The 20,083-nt window shown below is 42.4% G+C and overlaps 1 protein-coding gene across 1 annotated transcript in view; it reads left to right on the top strand.

Annotated features, from left to right (window-relative positions):
* Positions 1-261: 261 nt before the first annotated feature.
* Positions 262-20,083, top strand: part of CPB2 (carboxypeptidase B2) — a 38,630-nt gene continuing 18,808 nt past the window's right edge. Inside the window, 5 exon segments of the mRNA XM_043522592.1 lie at positions 262-306; positions 308-414; positions 10,313-10,388; positions 17,037-17,161; positions 17,262-17,370. Coding sequence (XP_043378527.1) covers positions 262-306; positions 308-414; positions 10,313-10,388; positions 17,037-17,161; positions 17,262-17,370 — 462 coding nt within the window.

Raw genomic sequence — 20,083 nt, forward strand, 5'->3', positions numbered from 1 at the left:
AATGATAACATCAACAATTTAGGTATCAATGTGACTTTTTGTTTAGGTCCGAATTTTGTAGCCACAATAAAATATTTAAAAGCTCAGAAGACAAAGTGACTCATCAATATGAAAATGATTAAAATGTACCATGTCCCTTCTAGTATTTGCTTCATCAATATGATCAGAATCTCCCACAGGAATTAAGTCACATTTACTCAACCACAGGAAGCAGGGGACAGAGAAGAGTGACAGTATTAAATTTTAACCACTCTTCAAATAATGGTTTTAGAAATCTATAGTGTAGGTCCTGAACCCTTGGCTTCCTCAAACGGCACTTGATTTCATGGCAGATGCTGCTGAGATGAAGTTTTACCTCCTATTTGTCACCCTAGCTATCTGCATTCAGCAAAAGCATGTCTTCACTTTTCAAAGGTAACAAACTCCTGGTACTATCTGTATTTTAATGGCTGTGGGTACGGAAGGTTGTCTGGCTGAACCATAATATCTCCTACTGGTATAAACAAACATTTTACAAAGATCTGAGGTTATTTATTGTATTTGTAATTGGATGTGTAGATCAATATAATATATAGATGACGTAGGCAATGAAATTAATATATGTCTCCTTTGCAACCATAAATCCTATGTTTTTAATCATATTAAAACTATTCTTTTTGGTTTAAGTGCAAATCAATTCTGTTCAGTCAGTGCTCTGGAATGCAGTTAAATGGCATACTTAAGCTTAATGGGAAAAAATAATTTGCTTCATTTGCCTTAAAACAAGGCTTTAAATGAATTACTTCTTGAAGTGGAAATAGAAACCATTTCTGAAAGTGCTAACAATCTGTTTTCTTTCTAAAAGAGTTTTTATGATTGTTTTTTCCTGCCATAATTCATTTTCGAATAGCCATTTCATCCGTGTATGACATCTGAGAACCAGCTTTATTGTTACCTATTGATAAACCTCAGAAATGGCCTGAAACCAAAAAGCTCTGGTGAAAACATGAAAACAGATGCCAGAAACAAAAACAGCCAAAAAGATTATATTTTCTAATATTTAGTTGGTTTTAAAATCTGAAACGCTGTGCTATGTGGAGATAAAAAGATAATGCAAATATTGAGCAAAACCAGTAACAAAAATAATCATGATTAAATAGCATCTACTATCGGAAGATATCAAACTGCTACACAAATATTAATGAATTAAACCTCACAACACTGTTATTATGTACTTACTCAGGTTCACACTAAAAGTTTGTGGCAGAACTGGGAATAGAAGCTAGATGCCGGTCTGCCAGCTCCTAGTCTTGTGCCCGAAGTCTTTTATTGCCTTGTGTTGTAATCACATTTTCCAACGGTTACCTAAATACAGGTTACAACTGGTTACACACAATGGGATAAATAGGGAAGGAAGTGGACAGGTTCATTAAAATAACCTTTGGGTGAAGTCAATGGAGCTACACCAATTTAGACCAGTTGAAGCTTTTTTTAACGTTTAAACAAAATAGTTAAGATTTGACCTAGTCAGCAGAAATGCAGTATTTGCAACTGCCAGTGTTCAAAAATCATGAGTCAGGTCCCCTAAAAACATTGAAATTGGCTGAAAAGTCATGAGATTTTAAAACTAATGCATTTTATTTGACTACTGGAGTCAGAGCATTTAGGGATCACATTTCCAAACTTTTCTCTGTAACCACAATGCCTGTAGCATGATTCCAGAAGGTGGATCTTTAAGAAAAATGCCAAATATTGCAAGGCTAGTGATAAGATCATGAAAGTTGGCAATGCTGGAATGTGTCCATCTCACTGAACTGTTTTAGGGAGGGGATAAGGGTGGAGATGGTTTTACAGCACCTAAAAGGTGTGTGGGAGGGAACAGACTCCATTGTTCACAACTCTGTTCTCCATTGTCATGAAATATCTTAATTCCTAGTCACGAGGGACAGTTTTATGTGTCAAAAATACAAGCCATGAGTAGTGGTGGAAAGCAAGATACGTACAGGGTGAGATTAAGGACACTCATGGCTGCCAGAAAGAAGCTATAACAAATCCATGACCACCTGTTATGCTTATTTACTATTTGTATTACCATGGTGCCCAAGAGCCCTATTTGTACACCAGGATTCCTTTGTGCTAGGCAATGTACAAACACAGAACAAAAAGAGAGCTTGCGATCTATGTAGAAGATAAGTGACAACACATGGATACAGACTGACTGACGAGGGAGTACAAGAACATAATGAGACAATAGTGGGCAGCATGATGGACAGTGGTCTCTCAGAACATCAAAGTCTGGCTGTTGCCAAGTTTTTTATAGGCATCATGGGAAAGGAGAGATTTAAGGAGGGATGTGAAGGTGGATAATAAGATAGCTTTGCTGACGTTTACAAGGAGCAGCTCCCAAGCATGAAGAACAACATGAGAGAAATACTGGAGGTGTCTGAAAATTTAACAAGTGGGTGATGGCCGATCAGAGGAGAAATCATAGGTAGGCATAGAAATGAAGGGCCTTGAAACTAAAGATAGGTAGGTCACGTTTCAAGAGATAGAGAAGGCAAAGTTTGTGGAGGGATGGAAAGAGAAGATTGACAGTCAATGCAATTGACTAGCAGAATGATCCTTGTAGCAGCATACTGAATAAATATGAGTGGGGCAATACCGCATTTTTCAAGACCAGAGAAAAGGATGTTGCAATAATTGAGACATGAGATGATGAAAACATTGGATGAGAGCTTTAGCTGTGTAGATTGATAGGAAAGGCCATATCATAGATATGTTATCCAGAAAGGATCTTCATGATTTAGACATAGACTTGATATGAGGATCTAGAGAGAGGTCTGAGTCAAAGATGACACCCAGGTTACAGGCCTGAATGACAGGCAGGATGGTGGTGGTGTCCACAATTATCGAGAGAGGAGATAGTGGGGATAGGTTGTGGAGAAGATTAAGAGCTCTGTTTTGAGTTTGAATTGGCAACTAGACATCCATGAGGAGATGTCAAAGAAACAGTCTGAAATTTTAGTTTGGACAGAAGGAGACAGGTCTGGAGTAGAGAGGGATCTGTGAGTTGTCAGCATGGAAATGGTAGTTGAATTTGTCTTTGTACATAAGATTACCCAGAGCTAATGTCCAGAGGAAGATGAGAAAGGGAACAAGGACAGAGCCCTATGGAACACCCACAGGAAGTTGGAGGGGGGATGAGGAGGAGCCCTTAACAGGCACTGTCAAGGTTCTTTCCCCACTCTGAATTCTAGGGTACAGATGTGGGGACCTGCATGAAAACCCCCTAAGCTTGTTTTTACCAGCTTAGGTTAAAACTTTCCCAAGGTACAAACTATTTTACCTTTTGCCCTTGGACTTTATTGCTGCCACCACCAAGCGTCTAACAAATATATAACCGGGAAAGAGCCCGCTTGGAAACGTCTTTCCCCCCAAAATCCTCCCGAAACCCTACACCCCCTTTCCTGGGGAAGGCTTGATAAAAATCCTCACCAATTTGCATAGGTGAACATAGACCCAAACCCTTGGATCTTAAGAACAATGAAAAAGCAATCAGGTTCTTAAAAGAAGAATTTTAATTGAAGAAAAAAAGTAAAAGAATCACCTCTGTAAAATCAGGATGGTAAATACCTTAGAAGGTAATCAAATTCAAAACATAGAGAATTCCTCTAGGCAAAACCTTAAGTTACAAAAAGACACAAAGACAGGAATATACATTCCATTCAGCACAGCTTATTTTATCAGCCATTTAAACAAAACAGAACCTAACGCATATCTAGCTAGAATACTTACTAAGTTCTAAGACTCCATTCCTTTTCTGTTCCCGGCAAAAGCATCACACAGACAGAGAGAACCCTTTGTTTCTCCCCCCAGCCTCCCCGCCCCAGGTTTGAAAGTATCTTGTCTCCTCATTGGTCATTTTGGTCAGGTGCCAGCGAGGTTATCCTAGCTTCTTAACCCTTTACAGGTGAAAGGGTTTTTCCTCTGGCCAGGAGGGATTTAAAGATGTTTACCCTTCCCTTTATATTTATGACAGGCACACTGAAAAGCAATTAGAGAGAGAGGAGGAAAACCAGGAGAGGATAAAGTCATGGAAGCCCAGAGAGGACTGGGTTTCAAGAAGAAAGCATGTTTGATGATGTAAAAGGTAGCTGACACATCAAGAAGGATGAGGATGGAGTACTAGTTCTAGATTTGGCTAGGAAGAGGTCATTAGAGACTTTGGAGAGAGTGGTTTCAGTTACGGGAACGTGACAGAAGCCAGATTGGAGAGGGTCTAGGATAAGAATTCTCAGTTCCTGTCCTCCAGATATATCAGTAGGATTTCACAATTTCTCCAGGGTGCACACCAAATTTCACAATAACAATAAGGACAGAACTCAGATCCTTCTGCTCCAAAAGCTCAGGCCCCTCCAACATAAGTTATAGGAGAATCTCAATTAACTGTTGACTAATGTAATGCCTGTAACAGTCAGCTGAGCAGTTCTGATTCCATCCAACAGAAGACAGTGATATGAATACACAGTAGTCACCTTATTGTAAAACTTTGCACTATAATGAGTGATGGAAATTACATGAAGAAGTCACATGCAGGCAGCCCAGTTCAGGCACCCTTTGTAAAATTAACTCCCATGGTAGATAGCAGCATCAGGAGACAAGCTCCTTTTCAAAACAACCCCAATGACAAGCTATGTAGTGCACTTGCCCTGAGAAGTGGACAAGTAGCCAATGCTGCATAACTCTGATTGCTGTTTGGTTCTCTCTCGTATGATGGGGGGGGGAGGGGAAGAAGCTGGCACATTGTTGGTTCTGCCTGAGAAACAACAGTGATTGCATGGAACACAGCTAAAATCAGAAATGATAAATCACTTGGTTGCTAGCCTCAGTCAGGTCACAGCTAGAAATCAATCACAGCAGTGGGTTGTGACAATCATGATCCACGGATTAAAACTACATGTTTTGAGAGCCCTGTCTGTTTTGTTTTAAGGGCAATCTTCTGAAATGGTGTTGTCAGTCATCCTTCAAGAGCTTGCTTCATGCACTGTCACCAGCACCATGGGGTTTCTGGGTCAGCAGCTTCCACTCCAAGAAAATGGAAATGGAGCTCAGACCTGCACCGGCTCCTCTCCCCGTTCCCTCTACCTATACACCAGACATGTCAAGTCTTTCTCATTGGGTGTGAGACTCACCCGTTAGCAAGCTGTCTCACTCTCACACAGATTCTTGAGCTTATCCCACTCATTTTGAGTAAATATATAAAGATTTAAAATATTTTTACTCAGGCACTGCAAGAGACAACAATATATCGAGGGCCTCAGGCACAAGGCTTAGAGCTTGGAAAGCCACTTTCCAAACTTGTGTACTGTGGTAACCATGGAGATTACTGGCCCACGTTCTATACGCGCACAAGAGGAGAGAAGAAGCTACGCAGCGGGGGTGGGTGGGTTGTTTGTGTGTGTGAATACTTGGCAGGCAAAAAAAAAATCTGAATTCACCCAAAAAATGAGCAGGACTTGATCAAAAGATGGTAGGGTTTTGCAAAATACAGTTCAAAATGTAAACCACACTGGACAAATTTATGTCCCAGGGATCGTCAACCATCCAGGATTTTGTTCCAACCAGCAAATAATTGTTTTTATTAAAATCCACTGGTTTGCATTGCATCTAGAGTTCTCACGTGCCCTAGACTTACTATGAATGAGGACATTTAAGTATTCCATATGCAATATTAAACAACGCATATTTTAAAACAAACTATTAAGTGCTGGTTGAATTAAAAACTGGGACTATTGGATGTTGCCAAGGGCAGACTGTCAAAAACAGGGTAGACACCCCAAACTGGTGGTATGTTCTGTAATTAGATTTCACCTACCCAGTAACGAGTGTGAATTCCTGGATCACTATAACAGTCTTACCATGAAGTCACAGACAGTCCTCTTTGGCTCTCTAGTCTATCTTGCCACTCAGACAAACTGGACTTAGTGATAAATGGTCACTTACACCAAAAACCACAAAATAATCAGGTTGCTTTCAATCCCAAAAGACCAGTCACTTACCACAGATCAATTGGTACCCTAGCTCCTACACCAAAGACAATGCCTGAAGCCAATCTGTCTAAAGGTGTAATAGTTAGGAAGAAAATTGAGAGAGTTATTTATAGGTTAAGATGAGAGTCCCTGTTTTCAGCAATGACCTAGCACACCACCTGACTCTTTGAGGCTATAAATCTCACTCTTAAGGACAGCCAACCCTTGGCATCCCTGATACACATGTACTATTTCAAGCTTCTCCTAACTCCCTGATAAGGGTGCATTTAAACCACCACTGTTCTGCACTTATATAGGGGTTGAAAGTTATTCCTTAACTCCCAGTCAGCAGCGTGTGTGCATCTCTGGTCTGCTTCCCATCTCAGTCCCTCCCTACAGTGGTGAACAGGCAATGATTTGGGTGAGGGATGCAGTCAGAGGAAGGACACCTAGCTCTGAACTGAACAAGTGGGGCACTAAGCAGCACAACAGATAGCTGGCCACTCTGGCTATGGGTTTCAAGCAGGATGATGAGTATCAGTAACTGTAAAGAATGAGAAAGAGGAGCCAGTCAGTGGTATATAGGGTTCCAAATGACCCGCAGGCAGGTAGATGGTAGGGGAGGGGAGCAAAGGAAGGCGGAGATGAACAGGATTGGGTGCTGGGAAGAAAAGAGAGCTGGGGCATCTTTAATATGTGTAAGGAAGAGTATATTCATATTTTGTGGCAATCCAGGACATGCCATCAGGCAGTGTTTTCCCCAGGAATTGAAATTAGTGGGGGTGTTCAAAATTACGGGAGGGAGGTGTCAGGGCCGATGAGGGGTGAGACCATGAGGGTGAAGGTGGGCTGTATGGCACCATAGTAAAAACTGAAAAATGTTTCATGACCATTTTATTAGATTTAAATCATGTTTTAAAATCATCACACAAATTAAAGTTGGCTACTCAAGCCTTCTATGAAGCACTACATCTACATCCTTCTTGGTTTCTTGTTATAATTTTGCACAACTCTGCTAATGAACTTCTTGAATGCAATGCATTCATCTTTGGTGGCTTCTTGTGTGTCTGGAACTTCCATTCCTTCAACTGATATGCTCATTAGTTCATTCACATGATCAGGCAGAAGGCGACTTTTTTCAGAACACAAAATTCTATTCAGTGATGAAAAAGAATGCTCAGCTGTAGCTGTTGTGACTGGAAGTAGCAAGAGATGACTTCCTACTTCTTTCATCCCAGGAAACATAGCACAAAGATCAAGTCGAGTCACTAGTGATGATAAAAAAGAAGTAGAAGTCAAATCTTCATTCATTCGTTGAATGATATTCCACTCTGTGTTCAAATTCTCTATTCTGTCCTGAGCACATAGAATCCCCATTGCTGGTAGTGCCTCACTCCACTCAACTGTCGGTGTTTTATAGGACAGGGATCCGTAAAAGCTACATAGAGGTTGAGTAGAATCTAGAAGTCGCTGTTGTAGATTTTTAAGAATCATGTCTGTGTACTTTTTTCAGTTGTCTTAACAAACACCTCTTGTCCTCTTCACTTAAGGATTCAATATAAATGCCTTCATTAGTCAACTTCTGGACTGAAGTCTTTGCTTCTTCCAGTACTTTTTCAATGCATAGCTCTCTGATTAATCCAATGTATTAATCCAATCCAATTAATGTAGCTTCTATTGCTGGACAAAGATCTACTACTGTTGTAGCAGATGCCTGGATGGCATTGTTAATGACCCAAGTGGTTTCAACAGTAGACTTATAAAAGAGAGAAAGGCAATAGTCTTCTCTGAATGTAGTAGCAAAAGTAATCCACCAGCCTCACTACTTAGATCCATCCCATCTTCGTAGATACTTTCCAAAGCCAGTAATAACGGCTGGAGTAATTTTAAGACAACAGCCAAGGATCGTTCATGAGAAAACCAGAGGGTTTTCCCAGGTTGGACTAATTTGAACTTCAGTCCCACTGTATCTTCTATATTTTCCAAGATATTCAGTCTTTTTGGACTCTTGCTGAAAAAAGAATATAATGAAGACATTAAATGTGTAGCTTTTTAAATGTCTTTTGAAGAGTCTGCAGCTCGTACAAACGCTAGTTGGAGTAGATGGCCTTTACAGTGTGTATAGGAGAGATTAGGGTTACACTTTTCTCTAAGCAAAGCTTGTACTCCACCATGTCTTCCAGAGAAGTTTGCAGCTCCATCAAATGCACAAGCAGCTATCTGTTTGGGGTCCAACTGAGAAGCAATTAACTCTTCTAAGATGTGGGTTGTCACAGATGCAGCCAGTGTGTCTTCTATAACTTGAACATCTAGAAATGCATCTACTGGCCTACCACAGAAATCAAGATAATGTACACAATGACTTAATACTTGATGCCCATTTGCATAGGTGCATTCATCAGCCATGTATGCAAATTTTTTGAATGTGGTGAGAGAGTTCTTCACTTTTTCAACTGTTGAGTCTTTCAGTGTTGCATCACATGCTTCTAGCCAGTCAGCTGAGTTTCTTGCAGAAAGATAGTGAGCATTTGCTTGTCTTGTTCAGAACCAGTGTTCAGCTTCAGGATGAACAAGTGACAATGCACTTAACATTGGCCTCCAGTCTGTAGTGTGTGGTATCTCTTGCTTAAATAGAAAGTATGATGCCACAGCCATGTTTGTTCGCATGAACTGTGTTATGTCTCCCGCATTTTTAACAGCCTCATTAACACTCACCGGTGTCCTGGGTCAGTGGAGACTCAGAGTTCAGAGGTGCTTTCACATGAGTTCACCTCCCAGGTGGGGGGCAAGAAGGCACCTTGCTCATTCCTCCAGCTGCTCACTGTTAGCTCTGGCCACTGTTATTCATTGTGCCACCGTTCACTCCATCACTCTATTGCCAATGGCCCTGCACCATCACCTTCTGCTGCCACCTGCCACTGTGACCTCTGCCAGTTGGTCTCTTGAGGTTCCACCCAGCTCTCAGTGATTTCGGCTGAGCTCTTAGTGGGTGAACCTCACTGCTAGTGCAGGCTGGGCCATCTCTTCCACAGAAATGCTGTCCCACAGCAGGTCTTAGCACTTTGACCTGATTATCAGTGATTTCAGCTGTAGTGGTCACTTAACAAAACAAGAAACTATCCATGGAGCCTAATCAGCTCAGTCTTTAAACAGTGGAGAGGGGCAGGTCAAATAGTACTTGTGACTCAGGCAGACCATCAAGCAAAACACCTGTCTCCACCCTCTCTCCTGATGCACTCAATCAGCAGAGGCTAAGTACAGTTCCACTGCCCTTTACTCAGACAATAAGGTCAACAATATTTAATTACCCTCCCCCCTGCATTCAAGTGATTTGTAACCCAACGCCAGCCAAAATCTATGCACCTGGGCAACACAGCTCTGTTTGCTGGATACCTAGGTAGATTAGGTGTGAATGTAAATACAGTTTGGTCCTGAAGCCTTTCCCCCCAGCCCATCACTAGCTATCAGGGAGAGCTCATTTAGACTTTGCTTACAAATCATAATTTGAAAGTATTAGGTTGGCCAACATCACCGAAATGAATGCACTGACATTGTCATAAAAAAACAACAGCTGTATAAGGAAGCTAGTCTATGTTCATACTTCTCAAATGTATTATACTTTTGCAGATACACGTATTTTATCATACGTATGGTTTTAAAGTGTGTATTAATGTTTCACAAAAAGAAAAGGAGTACTTGTGGAACAAATGTCCAAACAGTCACTAAATTGGCAACACTGCATGTAACTAGTTCACAAAACGGGGTGGGGGGGGGTGTTGGGGAAATTCAGGGGGGGTATAGGGGGGGAGCTTAGGGAAATCCCTGCCATCAGGTGCTCACAGTATGACCTCATCAGGTAAAGAGAGAGGGCCAGTTTCTCTGCTGCACTCAGCATCCTCTTGGGACTGCAGCATAAGAGCTAGTTACAGCTTTCTAATCCTGGGACCAGTTATTCACCAGCCCTGATGTCCTTTACAGTACCTCGGGCTGCTCTAAAATAGGTCAGGCTGGTTCCAGACACACCCCGGGGCTATGGGAGAGCAGTGTAAGAACTGTCTACTTCAGCTTTTTATCAGCTGGGGACTCCTCCATTTGGGGGAGCTCCAGGAGCTTTCCAGCAATGCAAAGGGGATAGAATCTGGCACAGCACTTTCATTGCTTGAACCTCCTTTGGCTCCACTAGCCCCTAAGTCAGAGAAGCCAATTGGGACTGAGATGGACTGTTCAGACTTGTACATCAATACAAAATGTTTCCATGTTCACACTCAAGCCTTTGCTTTTTCTGAATGTCTTTTTCTTTCCAGTGATCAAGTGTTGTGCGCTCTCCCACGATCGGACAGACAAGCTGAATTCCTTCAGAATTTAACCATCAACTTTGAGGTAATTTGTTCTCTATAAACTCTAGGCCAAATTCTGTTCTCAGGCACACCAATGCCATTCCACTGGGAGGAAGATTTAGCTCCCCCTTTCATTCTCTTATGTTATATATTTTTTTAGTTTGTAGAAGTGCAATAGATGCTTTATTTCCATCAATTTAATATCTACTGATTGAGATGAGCAGATTCCGTTGACTGATAACATTTTATCATATTATATCAAGCACCCGATTTCAGAATTATGTAATTGATTTTGTATATTAGCAGCAACAAAACAAAGATGATAAAGTACTGACATGTGATGGTTGGTAAAATCATTTGTCAGGAAGTCCCAGGAGCATAAGCTGATGCAATTTCTGACTGTATGACTTCTAGGACCCGACACGCAGGACTGGATTTTACAGTACTTGGTGGTGTTTTGCTAAAGACAGAGTTTAGATAATAAGAATCTCTTCATCTAGAACTCACAATCTCTTAGAACACCAACAGGATTTTGTGATTTCCATCTGCCATTACAGGAAAGAGCATTTAATTAAAATAAGGCATCCAATTTTGTTTTAAAGCACTTCCCCCATTATTTCATCATATTTTCATTTGAAGTCAGCACCCCGTAATGAAAAGCATAACCATTTCCCTAATCAGTGTCGTTACCAGGATCCCTCATGATGTGTCCTGATCATCAGAGCCTTTAACAGCCCCTGTGCCCATAGCCTGTCTCTGTCCAATTTGCTCCCCTGACTCCTGTCGCCCTCCCACCCTTCACCTATCCTTCCCCGCTTCTTATCTCCCTCACCAACTGCTCCTATCCACCTCCTCCACACCAGCTCCCGTTTCCCTCCCCTTTCTGCTGCATCCCAGCCTCTAGCTGTGGATCACCCTCCTCTCTTTCCAGCTATTGTAATCCCCTCTTCCCTCACTCTGCATTCCAGTGTGGCTGGGGGGGGGGGCACGGAAAGCAGAGGAGAGACAATCTCCCTGTACGCAGTTCCGGTCCATGGTGCCACACCCCCTACATGCCAGAAAGAGTAAGTAAAGGGTTTCATGCTGTCTGGAGTGCCTCACAACTGAGAGTGCCAACCTCAGGGCAGACTGTCAAAAACAGGGCAGACACCCCAAACTGGTGGTATGTTCTGTAATTAGATTTCACCTACCCAGTAACGAGTGTGAATTCCTGGATTACTATAACAGTCTTACCATGAAGTCACAGACAATCCTCTTTGGCTCTCTAGTCTATCTTGCCACTCAGACAAACTGGACTTAGTGATATATGGTCACTTACACCAAAAACCACAAAATAATCAGGTTGCTTTCAATCCCAAAAGACCAGTCACTTACCACAGATCAATTGGTACCCTAGCTCCTACACCAAAGACAATGCCTGAAGCCAATCTGTCTAAAGGTGTAATAGCTAGGAAGAAAATTGAGAGAGTTATTTATAGATTAAAGCAAGCAAACATACACACAAATGAGTTATCATCTACAGTTCCTAAAGATGACAGAGATGTAGTTATCTGTCAATTCAAAATGTCTTTCCGGGCAGACCTAGGGATAACTCCTGGGGATTTTTGCCTTAGTTTAGTGTCTCTGGCCCTGTGAAAATTCAAACAGCAAAGAGATCACCATTTCTTCTTGTGAGCATCTCTATATGACCTTCCTCCAGAGATCAAGCCAATGGGATGAGGGCTCTTGCACGTAACTTCTTCCTGGGTGGCTGGGGCAATCAAAAAAGCTTTTTGTCCTTGATGGCTCATTAAGTCTTGATAGTCCTTCTTGATGGGCAAAGGAACTACTCTTCCCGTCTGAGCTCACAAGTTCAGAGCAGGCATTTTACAATTATAAAACAAACTTATATTTTACCTTTTAGCATGGAATGCAGATGTTACAAATGAGATTAATGCATGCAGTAACTTACAAGCATTTCATAGAGTCTAAACACTAAATACATTCTTGTAAGACTAATACCTATTTTGAACAAAATTAACATACAGGTGAGCTGGTTTGGTTTCCAGCTATGGGTTTGTCAGTTCCTAGTTAAAGCCTATGGCCTTGGCCAGAGCTGACATTTGATTTCCAGCATCACAAAGGGAAAGTCTTGCTCAGTTCCTGCAGAACTGGGTTGAAGCATGCTCAGTGAAGGTAGAGCATTCTGTGATTTTCCTGCCAAATTCTAATTAGCCTCTACTGATCATGTGTGAACTGAGAATGTTCAGAGGGTTATAACTTGGCCACATTTGGGTGGATTTTCATGGGGATGCCAAAAGGCACAAAGGTCAACCCCATGCCAAATTTCAAGTCCCTGCTGCAAAGCATGAGGGCACTAAAGCTTCTTAATTAAACAGCTGTAAGAACTTTTTTAACATGGGCAAAACAATGAATTCTTGTTCTCAGAAACAGTGGAGCTATTTTAGCTGAAACGTAAAAAATAAAAATCAGCCTGAGGCTGTCATGTGGCATGGAAAATTTTACCCCAATTTAGTAGGCCAGTTTGGCAAAGTTAAAAGCAAATGCAGTGGAAAACAGGGTCTTATAATGGGAAATATCAGGCAACCTTAAATATAGGCAGTACTGCCTTTAGTAATTAATGATATATAGAAGATAGAATGACCACTGCCGTTCATCTCCTAATATAAGAACAAAAAATGTCTATTGAAACTGAAAGGTTTCAGAATATGTAACATTTAAGCATAACTGACAAAGCAAATAGTTTTTCACACAATACTCAATTAGCCTGTGGAATTCATTGCCAGAAGATATCACTGGGGTCAAGAGGTTGGCAGTATTCAGCAAAGCATTGTACACTGACAGAGTTATAATAATAAATATCTGAAAATTAACGAGAGTTTTGGAAGGGATATAAACTGTCATGCTTGTGGGCATAAGCTAACCTCTCTCTGGGGGCAAGTTAGCCCATCACTGCCTCCTGCAGAGATTCTTGTGTCTGCCTCTGACGTAGTTAGTATTGGCCACTTTGGTGACAGGATACTGGACAAAATGGACCAATGGTCTGAGCCATTCTGACAATTCCTGTGTTACCTGTATTACTTCATTCACCTGCTAGACTCTGTGCTAACTTCGTTATACCAACTTAGACTTCATTGTACTTCCTTATACTCAGACTTAGTAGGCCAGATTTAGAGAAATATGTACTAGAAGGTTGCATGTTCTTAAAGTGGTTATTAAACAAATACATAAGTTGATGCAATATATATTTTAGTGGGGCTGCAAAGAAAGTGTAAGTTACACCAGTTTACACTCCCTCCAGATTTAGATTCACCTTTGAATACGGCCTTCATACTGAGTATTCAAGACTAGCAGCTTAATTGATTGCATTCAGATTGTATGATACGTCTCCTTAAAACTAATTTAAACCTCTATTGTCCTGCCTATACTACAGACTGAGGGCTAGATTCACAAAGGTACTTAGGCATTGCGGGCCAGAGGTGCTGATTTTCTAATGTCCCGGGGGAGTGCTTGACTCCCATTCCGCCCCAGACCCCACCCACACTCCACCCCTTCCCCCAAGGCCCTGGCCCCACCCACCCTGCCTCTTCCCAGCCCTCATTCCTCCCCCCTATCCCCAGGCGCCTCCTGCACACCATGGAACAGCTGATCACGGCGGGTGGGAGGCGTTGGGAGGGAGGCAAGGAGCCGATTGGCGGGGCTGCCGGCGGGCGGGAGGCACTGGGGGTGAAGGGAGAGATGCTGACCTGCAGGGCTGCCAGTGGGTTCTGAGCACCCTCTATTTTTTTCCCATGGGTGCTCCAGCCCCAGAGCAACCACGGAGTCAATGCCTATGTTGCAGGCCTTACCCCTAGTCCGCCCCTGAGATAGGCACCCAAGGCTAGATTCATATAGGGGACGTAGGCATTGCAACTCTCAATGTTTTGTGCCTTGACCCTAGTCCATGCCCCTGTGTGGTGTAGTTAAACTGATCGAAGACCCTTTGTAGATAGCGCTAGATCGGACGGAAGAATTCTTCTGTCAACCTAGTTACCATAGGTATAGGTAGTATCTACATTGAAGTGCCACAGCAGCACAGCTGAGCCACTGTCACATTTTAAGTGTAGACAAACCCTAAGAAAGAAGAGTGAGAAGCAGCCTAAGCCAGCCAGAAGGGAGGAAAAGTGAAAGGTTTCAGAACATGTAACATTTAAGGATAACTGATAAAGGAAATAGTTTTTCACACAATACACAGTTAGCCTGTGGAATTCATTGCCAGAAGATAGCAGAGGAAAAGTGTGGGGCTCAGAGCCCAGGTCTTCAAAAGTATTTAGGTGCCTACCTCCCATTGATCTGGATCTTAGGTGCCTCCCCCTGCCTGGAACCTCTGCATCAGGGCAGCACTTTCTCACAGAAAAATAGAACGACACCCTTATTATTATTTTTTTAAAAGTGTGTGTGCCCCGAATGCCCAGCATTTCCATAGGATGTAAGAAAACCAGCTTTGAGTTCCCACTCAGCCTGATTTAGAGCAGGGACTCTAACCCAGGTTGCTTGAATCCTAGGTGAGTGCCCTCATCACCATGCTATGAGGTATTCTCGGGTAGGTCTCTTGCTCTCTCTCTCAGTCGCCTGCTGAAGCTGTTCCAGTTTAAATGAATAATTAACTATTCACTGAGTCAGAGGGAGACTAACTTTATAGGCCAGAAGTCAGGGCACTTAGCTAGGATGTGGGAGACTCAGGTTCAAGTCCCTTTTACAATAAATATTTAATTATTTTATACAAAGAGGAACAGCTCCTGCAGGAGAGGTTGAGAAAAACCCAGTCTAGTATACCCAATAGCCCCGTGATTAGGGCACTCATCTGAGGTGTAAGCAGAACGGGGTTCAAGTCCCTACTCCAAATTAGGCAGAGTGAGGATTTAAATGTGGTGAGTGCCCTAACTACTAGGTATTCTGAACATGTACTCTCTCTCTGTGTGTGTATATATACGTGCATGCAGGGCCCAAGCCTGAAGGTGCGCTGTGCATGTGGCTGTGGGATCAGGTCTGCTGGAAAGACAGGCAAGGAAACACACAGTTTGAGAATCCCGCTTGGGGACTGTTAGGACTTTGGCTTGAGCTAGGTCTCCAAGTAGCTATTTAGCTATGGGGTGGCATCAGGACAAAGGCAGTTTTGTGCATGCCCACCAGCAGCAATGTCAGTGCCTATTGGGTTAGGCAGAAGCTAAGCACTAGTTCTGAGAACGTCTCCAGCCTCTAATGGTGGACATAAGCACCTAAAGAGGAGACTAGGTACCCAAGTACCTTTGGGAATCTGGCCCTTAATCTTGTTTAAAATTTAGAATATATTCTCCAGAGGCTTTCTGTACATTGGTTGTTTCAAAGGCTATAGCTACATTGCACTGCAGTGCAGGCTATGGAGGTATGAATTGCAGAGCACACCAAAATGTTGGGTGCTAACTGCCCCATGTGGATGCTGCTGGTGTGAACTAAAAACTACCTAGTTTGCATTAACATCATAGGCGTCGACTCCATGGGTGCTCTGGGGCTGAAGCACCCATAGGGAAAAAGTGGCAGATGCTAAGCACCCACCGGCAACCCCCCTCAACTCCCCTTTTCCCACCCCAGTGCCTCCTGCCCGTCGGTGGGCCCCGCCGATCAGCACTTCCCCCTCTTTCCCTGCATCTCCTGTCCATCACGATCAGCTGTTTCACAGCGTACAGGGGCTCTGGGGAGGAGTGAGGGCACCGCACGCTCCGGGGAGAGAGCGGAATGGGGCGGGAAGAGGCAGGGCAGGGGTGGAGCGGGAAGAGACAGGGGCTTGGGAGAAGAGGTGGAGTGGGGGCAGGGCCTGGGACAAAGTGGGGGTCAAGCACGCCCCAGCACATTGGAAAGTTGGCGCCTGTAATTAACATAGTCCTATATGGTGCATCAAAATGAATACAATATTCAAAGTGTAGTTGCACCAGATCCAAGGAGAGAAGAGCTATTATTTACCTACTTCATGACACGTTGATGTTGAATATGCAGCAAAAAAATTGCACTGGCCTTTTTTCGCATTATAAATTCATGTCTAATTTGCTGTCCACTACCACCCCTAAGTCTTTTCAACATTATTGCTTCCCAATTTTCAATCTCCCACTGAATAGCTGAGTTTCAGATTATTTTATTTCATTAACTTTCATTTTCCTAACTTGAATTTCATTTTATTTTCTGCCCAATTTTAATCTCTCTAGGCCCCTTTATATTGCTGCTTCATCTGGATTTATTCTGAAATCCCTTCTGGCATTTGGTTCAGCTATAATCAAAGTAATCACTGAATACAATAACTGCAAAGACTAGTCTGAGCTGCATTAATTCCCCAAATACCCTCAGGAAAAATAACCCTCCAATGATTTGAGGATTTGGATTGTAATAATCAGCTAAACAGATATATTAAACTAGTAATATTATATCATGAAAGGTGATGTTCCTGCCTTTGTTCTTGATTTATGAATTTATATTCAGCTGTTGTAAATTTTTCTTACCCACACACTTTTCATTTTCAGCAATAGCATGATGTGACAGCACAACACATGAAACTGCTTCCCACACATGACCTAGTAGATTGAAGACATGTATTGTGTTTTGATCGTGTTCAGAATGTTTACTAAATGGTAAAGTATTTTTTCTTTCCTTGTGAAAAAAATTGTTCTTGGAAACTTTGTAGGTTATTCTCTGGAAACCTGATTCGGCTGAAAACATTATGAAGAACAAAGAAGTCCATTTCTATGTCAATGTGTCTGATATAAATGATGTGAAAGCTGAGCTAAACCGATCCACCATCCGATACAAGTATGATTCTTATTTCTCGCTGTGAAGATATGAAATCAGAAATTCAAGCCAATTGGTGACACTGCTTAAGAATGGTTTATGCTCTTTGTTTGTTGTTCAGAGTTTTGATGGACGATGTTCAAGAAGTTATCAAAAAACAAACTGTCAATGACACAGTCAACCCCCGCAGTTCTGCATCCTATTATGAACAATATCACTCTCTGAATGAAGTAAGATACGTTATATTTTTCTCGTGATCCTTTATGCATTTATTGTTATTTCATTAACAAGGGCTTAAATTTAATTTGATGATGTTGGTGATATGGACTGTCTGGTGGAGATATGGACTGTTACATTACAGCCCTATAGGGGAAACGATTAGATTTGTATTGATTAGCTAATAATAGTTCACTTTAATACAGTACCTTTACTAAAGAAGGATCCCAGCACCTTACAAAACACACTGCATAAGAACCACTTTACCCACCAACTGAAACCATATGAGAAATTTAAGGTAGGTGCAATGTAATTACCTACAATGAAATTTGGTCAAGACATTTTAGATTTCATGTAAATGCTCACCCTAAGTCTACAATCATAACTTCAGTTGCTTCTGAAAATGTAATTCCAATGGATCATTCTGTAGTTCACCTAAAAAGGCACTCTGCATGGTGCAGTTGTGTATTTCTGCCAAAATTGCCTTAACATGGATTGAGTGTTCACTCCAAAGAAGTCTTTAGTAAGAATAATGTGGAAAGCTCATTGAAAGCAAGGTTAGGGAAAATGCAAAGAAAGGAATATGTTTTTCTTTCTTGATTAATATCTTTTCTTCCTTGCTGCTGCAAAAAGTTATGCTAGATGACCTGCTGCGTGTTTTACATCTCTAATCTTCCACCTGTGATTTCATAGAATCATAGAATATTAGGGTTGGAAGAGACCTCAGGAGGTCATCTAGTCCAACCTGCTGCTCAAAGCAGGACCAACACCAACTAAATTATCCCAGCCAGGGCTTTGTCAAGCCGGGCCTTAAAAACCTCTAAGGATGGAGATTCCACCACCTCTCTAGGTGGTGCTTCACCACCCTCCTAGTGAAATAGTGTTTCCTAAATATCCAACCTAGACCTCCCCCACTGCAAGTTGAAACCATTGCTTCTTGTTCTGTCATCTGCCACCACTGCGAACAGCCTAGCTCCATTCTCTTTGGAACCCCCCTTCAGGTAATTGAAGGCTGCTATCAAATCCCTCTCACTCTTATCTTCTGCAGACTAAATAACCCCAGTTCCCTCAGCCTCTCCTCGTAAGTCATGTGCCCCAGCCCCCTGATCATTTTTGTGCCCTCCGGTGGACTCTCTCCAATTTGTCACATCCCTTCTGTAGTGGGGGGGGGACCAAAACTGGAAACAGTACTCCAGTGGTGGCCTCACCAGTGTCGAATAGAGGGGAATAATCACTTCCCTCGATCTGCTGGCAATGCTCCTACTAATACAGCCCAATATGCCGTTGGTCTTCTTGGCAACGAGGGCACACTGCTGACTCATATCCAGCTTCTCGTCCACTGTAATCCCCAGGTCGTTTTCTGCAGAACTGCTGCTTAGCCAGTCGGTCACCAGCCTGTAGCGGTGCATGGGATTCTTTCTTCCTAAGTGCAGGACTCTGCACCTGTCCTTGTTGAACCTCATCAGATTTCTTTTGGCCCAATCCTCCAATTTGTTTAGGTCACTCTGGACCCTATCCTTACCTTCCAGCATATCTACCTCTCCCCACAGCTTAGTGTCACCTGCAAACTTGTTCAGGGGGCAATTAATCCCATCATCCAGATCATTAATAAAGATGTTGAACCAAACTGGCCCCAGGACCGATCCCCGGGGCACTCCGCTTGACACTGGCTGCCAACTAGACATCGAGCCATTGATCACTACCTGTTGAGCCCGACAATCTAGCCAGCTTTCTATCCACTTTATAGTCCTTTCATTCAATCCATACTTTTTTAATTTGCTGGCAAGAATACTGTGGGAGACCATATCAAAAGCTTTGCTAAAGTCAAGCTATATTACATCCACCGCTTGTCCCATAGCCACAGAGCCAGTTATCTCATCATAGAAGGCAATCAGGTTGGTCAGGCATGACTTGCCCTTGGTGAATCCATGTTGCCTGTTCCTGATCACCTTCCTCTCCTCCAAGTGCTTCAGAATGGATTCCTTGAGGACTTGCTCCATGATTTTGCCAGGGACTGAAGTGAGGCAGACTGGTCTGTAGTTACCAGGGTTCTCTTTCGTCCCTTTTTAAAATATGGGCACTATATTTGCCTTTTTCCAATCGTCCGGGACCTCCCCCGATCACCATGAATTTTCAAAGATAATGGCCAATGGCTCTGCAATCACATCAGCCAACTTCCTCAGCACCCTTGGATGCATTAGATCTGGACTTGTGATCTGGAATGGTGGCCAAAGCATGAAGGGGCATACAAGGATGGAGTTCCAAAGGGGTTCCAAAGAGGATGGAGCTCGGCTGTTCTCAGTCGTGGCAGATGACAGAACAAGAAGCAATGGTCTCAAGTTGCAGTGGGGGAGGTCTAGGCTGGATATTAGGAAGCACTATTTCACTAGGAGGGTGGTGAAGCACTTTCAAATATTACACTTTCATGACAAAGAGATTGCACGACAGTACTTGTCTGAGGTGAATTGAAAAATACTATTTCTCTTGTTTTTCATTTTTACAGTGCAAATATTTATAATAAAAATTATAATATAAAGTGAGCACTGTGCACTCTGTAATGTTGTGTTGTTACAGAACTCAATGTATTTGCAAATGTAGAAAAACATGAAAAATATTTAATAAATTTCAATTAGTATTCTAGTGTGTAACAGTGCGATTAATGATCAACTTTTTAATTGAGATTAGTTTTTTTGAGTTAATCGTGTGAGTTATTTGCGATTAATCAAC

Source organism: Chelonia mydas, chromosome 1 (genome assembly GCF_015237465.2).
Source record: "Chelonia mydas isolate rCheMyd1 chromosome 1, rCheMyd1.pri.v2, whole genome shotgun sequence".
In the NCBI taxonomy this organism is placed as follows: Eukaryota; Metazoa; Chordata; order Testudines; family Cheloniidae; genus Chelonia; species Chelonia mydas.